Raw genomic sequence first — 5571 nt, 5'->3', positions numbered from 1 at the left:
GGACCCCTGCCGCAGCTCCAGGCGCTCCAGGCGCACGGCCTCCTTCTGCCACGCGGAGGAAAACTCGGCGGCAAGGGCTTCCAGGCGCCGCTCCAGGGAATGCACCCGGGACAGAATGCGCTGCTCAGCCTGCAGGCGGAGGGGGACAAGCACAGAGGGGAGAGGCCTGCGGCCACAGTGCTTCCTGGACCAGGAAGAGCCTCAGACCCTGTCAACACTGCCGGCCCGAGGCCCTCAGGCGATCTCTGCCCCACAGGAGGCAGCAGCTAAATGGGTTCGGTGGGTGTGGTGACAGCGCAGCACAGGGTACGGGACACACGGCGGCTGAGGGGTCTGATCCCCAAGGAGGGGTGCACGTGGGACAGGAGACGGGGACAGGGCCCTCCCAGAGGAGGGTCATAATGGATGGCCACAGGGAGCTGGGTGAGCCCACCCCCTTCCCTGTCGGTGCACGTGTGCCAGAGCGAGGGGCGAAGAGGCTGAGCTGACTGTCCATTGCTCCCACTTCTTCCGTCGGTAACTACGGCTAAAAGACCACTAATCTCAAAGGCCTTTCTTTTTCCTCTTGAACTGGACGCCCACAGAGAAGACAGCACACAAGTCATGTGGACCTGAGGGTGGCATCTGATAGCGTGCCATGAATTCTGAGAACCTTGTTGGCTTCACCATGAAAATCTTTGCCAAGAGAAAGCATAACACACAGCCTGTCAACTACCAAACGGCAAGGCCACTGGGTACAGAGGTCAAGTCTGATTTTCAAAAATTCCACTTGTTTGGCATGACTCAAAAAGCAAACAAACAGTAAAAAGTCACGCTCGTAACCTCTGCCCCTCCACCCGGTGCCCGCACCACCCCCTCCCAAACAAGGCAACTATGTTTATTAATGTCTTTATGCAAATGTAACTTTTTCTTTTCTTTTCTTTTATAAAAAAAGGTGGTCCTGAAATTGAATCGTATCTAATGTCTTTACTAATGATTAAAAAAGGAAGTTTTATAAATGCCAGAATGTCATCAAATTAAATTCAGCAAGATACAACCAAAGTTAAATAACTGCAATAGTTTTAATTTTTCATTCTGGCCCTCAGGACCTGCACATACACCGGCTGGTTATTTGTGCACTTCACACAGACACACACACGCACACACACACATGCACAGACACACACGTGCACATGCACACACATACACGCACGCACATGCACACGGACTGCAGGCTCTTTGAGGGTGCAGCCTGAGCCTGTCTCCTCTGCCCCTGGCAGGTTGCAGGAGTGGCCCCTGTCCTCTCGGGGCCGCAGGTGCACCCATGGGGCGTGGCCGGGCAGGTGCCCCCATGGAGAAGGGGGGCCTGTCTCCTGCTTGAATCTAGACCGGCCCTGGGTTTGCTGAGGCCAACAGGATGTGGAGGATGTAGTTCCAGCCAAGGCCTCGAAGGGCCCGGCCTGATTCTGCTCTTTGGGAACCTGCACGGCTGCTGTGAGCACAACCGGCCTAGCCTGCCGGACAACAAAAGCGCGGGGAGCCCAGGCGCCCGCCGACCCACCAGCCATGTGGAGCCCAGCCAAGGCCAGCCTGTCGGACCAGAAGGGCCAGCCAGGGCACCCACAGACTCGTAGCTAGTCCAACGCTTGTCCTCGAGGGCACGAATTTTAGGGGAGTTTATCTGTGCTAACAGACAACTGACCAAGATACCACCTTATTCATAGAAGTGCTCAGTAAATACAAGATGGGGCAAAAGTAGGTTTACAGTGGTGAGTACACGAAACACAGTTTATTTTTGTATTATTTATTAAGGATTGTATTATTTTCATACGAACAACTGTAAACCTGCTTGTGCCCACCCTGTACCTGTGAGACTGTGGGAAGGACACAGCGATAAGACGACTGGTCTGATTCCTGTCCTCCTGTTTCCTGTGCTGAGGACGGTGAAGACGGTGGGGACCGTGGGGCAGTTCTGAGTCATATCTGAGCCAACTGCCTCCCAGTACGTCCACTCCGAATGGTGGAGAAAGGGGTGCCCCGGGGATGAGGGCACCCCAGCGAGGGCAGCACCTCTCTCGGCTGTGTGCCAGATACAGGTGGGCCAGTCCACGTGCAGGGAAACCAGGGGTGGCGGGCGCCTGCGCTCAGACACTCACCTGGGAATGTGGGGCATCTCTGGGCTCCCACACCTCATGCTGCTGGCTGCTGCCCTTCGCTGCCCACCAGGAAACCAAGGTGGGGTGGACCGTGTGCAGGCCGTAGGGATAGAAATTCCAGGCACCTGGACACAGGTGAGAGGCTGGTTACCTGGCCGGTTACGAAGGCGCACATGCTAAGGGCTTCCGCCTACACAGGTGCCCAGGCTCAGGGAGGACCCAGGAGAGCCAGACAGGCGTGGCCTAGGGCCCCGGGCGCAGGTGCCCAGGCTCGGTCCGACCCACTCGTCCTGCCTCCTTCCCTTTCTGGCCGGTGATCCCATCCCTCTAGTTTTCAGCTCTGCCAGCACTGCCTCCGCCCACAGTGCCCTGCGCCGCTGGCTCCGCAGCCCCATTGCGGCAGCTCCTGTCCTACCGTCCCCCGGGCGCGGGTCAGCTCACCGTAGGTCAGGCCTGTCAGGAGCAGCAGCAGCAGGAGGAACCACAGGAAAGTCCTCAGGGACGAGAAGCGCCTGGACCGGGGCGGGTGGGGCGGGCGGGGGAGGTGGACACGTCAGAGGCTCGGGGCCTCTCGGCCCTCGGGAGTCTCCGAGATTGTTTCCGAGTGCTCAAGTAATGGGGACAGTGAGGACCCTGTGGCTCTCACTGATCTTATTAAAAATAAGCAGTGGGTCTTTAAAAAAACTAAAAGTTTCATGTACAGAGGCCCCCTATGCAAGCAAACATAGGAAACAGCATGGAACTCCTTAAACAACGTTTTCTTTTTAGAAAAAGGGGAACGCTTTTCTCGGTGCCACGAATCCATCCTCGCCCTCTTCTCAGCACAGCTGGCCCCCCTCCAACCAGGATACGGCCAGAGGGACCCTGACTTCCGGCCTCGATCCTCTTCCTCTGCTCATGGGCGGTTCCCAAATCCCAGCGCAAACCCACAGCCTCAGGCGGCTCCTGAGGCTGAGGCGGACCCTGGGGTCCAGGTCGCACTGGCCGGGGCTAGAGCCAAGGCCCCGCCAGCAGGAGGCCCGGGCTGGCCTGAGACAGCCTGGGGCTTTCTGACTCTGTCCAGGAGGAGTCTGCTCACCTGGTTAGAACGAACACATCGAGGAGGGAGGCAGCCGTGGTCAGGCGGTACCAGGTGGTGCCGACCCACCAGTAGAGGAGTCCGAAGAGCCGGCCTGGAAGAGGGGCCATCAGGCCTAAGTGCCACCCCGAGGGGCAGGGCCTGCAGTCGTGGCTGCAGAGCACCCCTCCCTCTCCCCCTGCGGTCCCTGCCTCGCCACACCCCCGCCAGGCACCTCTGTCCTGGCCGCTGGCCACCAGTCCCTCTGACCCCCCCATCCCCCACCCACTCCACCAGCGCCCTCTGCCCTCCGCCCTGCGCCACAGCCGCTCCTGCCCTTCCAACTGCACGGTTGTTCCCATGGCTCTTGGCCCCTGTGATTATTCTAGAATGAGCTTCCCCGGTGGTCCTACAGCCCCTCTGTGTGGGCTGGACACCCAGGAGAGATGGGTGAGAAGGGGCTGCTGTAGGGAATGGAGACAATCGTGCACGGAACAGCCAGCACCCACCTGGGAAGGTGACCACCGTCCAGAAGAAAGAGCCTGCCCGCGAGACCGTGCCCCTCAGCCGTGAGCCGGAGCCCTGCTGGGCCGCCTGTGAGTACCCTGTGGGGAGGGAGGGCTGTCTGTCCTCTCAGGAGAGCCTGGGACGGCACTGCCTGCCACTGTCTTTTCCTTCAGCCGGTGCACTGGGACCCTGACCATTCTCCGCATCCCCGTGCCACACAGGCTGGCACCCAGTCGGCCAGTAAGCGTCTTCCTATGTGCTCCCTGCCTGCACCCCTCCCCTCAACCACTGTTCAGACCAGACCCAGGGGTCAGGCACCTCCTCGCGTGCAGCCGTGGGAAACGCTTGCTGGAAGTGAGCAGACAATGGAGTTGACCTTGACTCTAGGCCTAGTGGGGCAGGGACAGCCCATTGGGTTGGGGGACACCCCAGGCTGGGGTTCAGGGCGCTACAGGCACAGGAGGGACGCCAGAGGGTCTGCGGGGGCGCCTGCCCGACACCAGGCTCCCTTGAGCTGTCAGGGAGCCGGGCGGCGGTCCTGGAACCCGGCTGAGTGTCGCCTACCTACGAAGTCGTCCTCAGAGGAGTAGCCGGAGGAGGACCCCGGGAAGTCCTCGGAGAGCTTGGCCCGCACCAGCCCGTTGATTTTGCTGCTCTCGGTGTCCCCGGTGCCTCTCCTCCTCCTCACCGGCAGGTCCTCACCTGCGGAGGGAAGAAGGCGGGGTTTTCCTGGACAGAGATGCCGAGGAGGGTACTCGGGGAGCCCCGGGGGGGTGGGGGGGACCCTGGTGGACTCTGTCCTTGGCCCCTCCCGGGAGGGTGAGCTGGGCCCAGCCCCTGTCTCCTGGGCTCGGAGCTGCCTCGTGGCTCCTCCATCATCCGCAGGGACCTGGGAGCTGACGCCTGGGAGCCCCCCGCTGACCCCGCGGGGTCAGGAGCCCCGGGTGAGGGAGCTGCACTTGGGACCTTGTTTCCAGAGGAAGGGTTCCACTCACTCCAGTAGGTGTCACTGTGCAGCTGGTCATCGAGGATGGAGCTCCGGGCCAGGGAGGCGGCCCGGGGGCTGCCGTAGTAGGACTCCCTGACCACGGACTCGCTGTAGTAGGTGTGTGTGTCCGAGGGGCCCAGCTGGGGCGCCGGGGAGAGGCGCTTCATGCTGCCGGGTTTCCTCTTCACGGTCCTGCGATGTCAGCCAGGGGGGAAGAGGTAGGTGAGCCAGGTCAGGAGGAGGCTAGGCGGCCAGGCTCCCACTCCTGCAGTGAGTGGGTTGGCCTTGTTGCTAGGCAACTAACAGCCCCGGGCGACAGGCCCGCAGAGCGGAGCACAGGTAGCTCCTCCGCTCCCTTTATCTCATCTCACCAGCAGGGAGATGGTCAAGGTGATGAGTCAAGATTCAAATCTAGGTCTCTAACTTCAAAGCCAGGCGGTTTTTCTCACGCCACTAATGATCAGTAATTCCTACAACCCACGGAAAACCCAGACAAGCCCGACCTGCCTCCAGGGGCCTCGGGGCTGTCTGAGGGCTCCTGTCTGCGAGGGGGCAGGATGAGGAGGGCCCCGCCTCACTCATTTCCTGCCCCTGAGGCCCTGCCCGCGGTGAGACACAGAGTGCAGGTGGAGTGCCCTTCCAGGGGGCATGGCGGAGGGCCTGCCCTCGCGGCAGCAGGGGTTTCCGGCCTGGCTTTTTCTTGAAGCTGCCTCTCCCCACTTCCTGTTCTCTGAGAAGAGGCCGTGGCCGGGCTTACAGGAGGGGGAAGTGTACTCATCCTGGCCTCCTCACAGGAGTGGATGTCCCCTGGCCTGGACGTGGGCGTCTTATCTCTGCCCATGAAGGTCACCACAGGGAGAGCCGTGCAGGGATGCCCAGCCCTC

At 61.0% G+C, this 5571-nt stretch overlaps 1 protein-coding gene across 1 annotated transcript in view; it reads right to left on the bottom strand.

The window, feature by feature from the left end:
* Window positions 1-5571, bottom strand: part of SUN2 (Sad1 and UNC84 domain containing 2) — a 14818-nt gene that overhangs the window by 6626 nt on the left and 2621 nt on the right. Inside the window, exons 3-9 of the mRNA XM_015568752.1 lie at window positions 4695-4879; window positions 4264-4401; window positions 3702-3797; window positions 3214-3307; window positions 2577-2647; window positions 2136-2260; window positions 5-129 (exon numbers count right to left, since the gene is read on the bottom strand). Coding sequence (XP_015424238.1) covers window positions 5-129; window positions 2136-2260; window positions 2577-2647; window positions 3214-3307; window positions 3702-3797; window positions 4264-4401; window positions 4695-4879 — 834 coding nt within the window. The remainder of the gene's footprint in view (window positions 1-4; window positions 130-2135; window positions 2261-2576; window positions 2648-3213; window positions 3308-3701; window positions 3798-4263; window positions 4402-4694; window positions 4880-5571) is intronic.

This window comes from Myotis davidii, unplaced genomic scaffold (assembly GCF_000327345.1).
Source record: "Myotis davidii unplaced genomic scaffold, ASM32734v1 scaffold2370, whole genome shotgun sequence".
Taxonomy (NCBI): Eukaryota; Metazoa; Chordata; class Mammalia; order Chiroptera; family Vespertilionidae; genus Myotis; species Myotis davidii.
The sequence above is the reverse complement of the archived record's forward strand: the minus strand, read 5'-3'. Positions and strand labels throughout refer to the sequence as shown.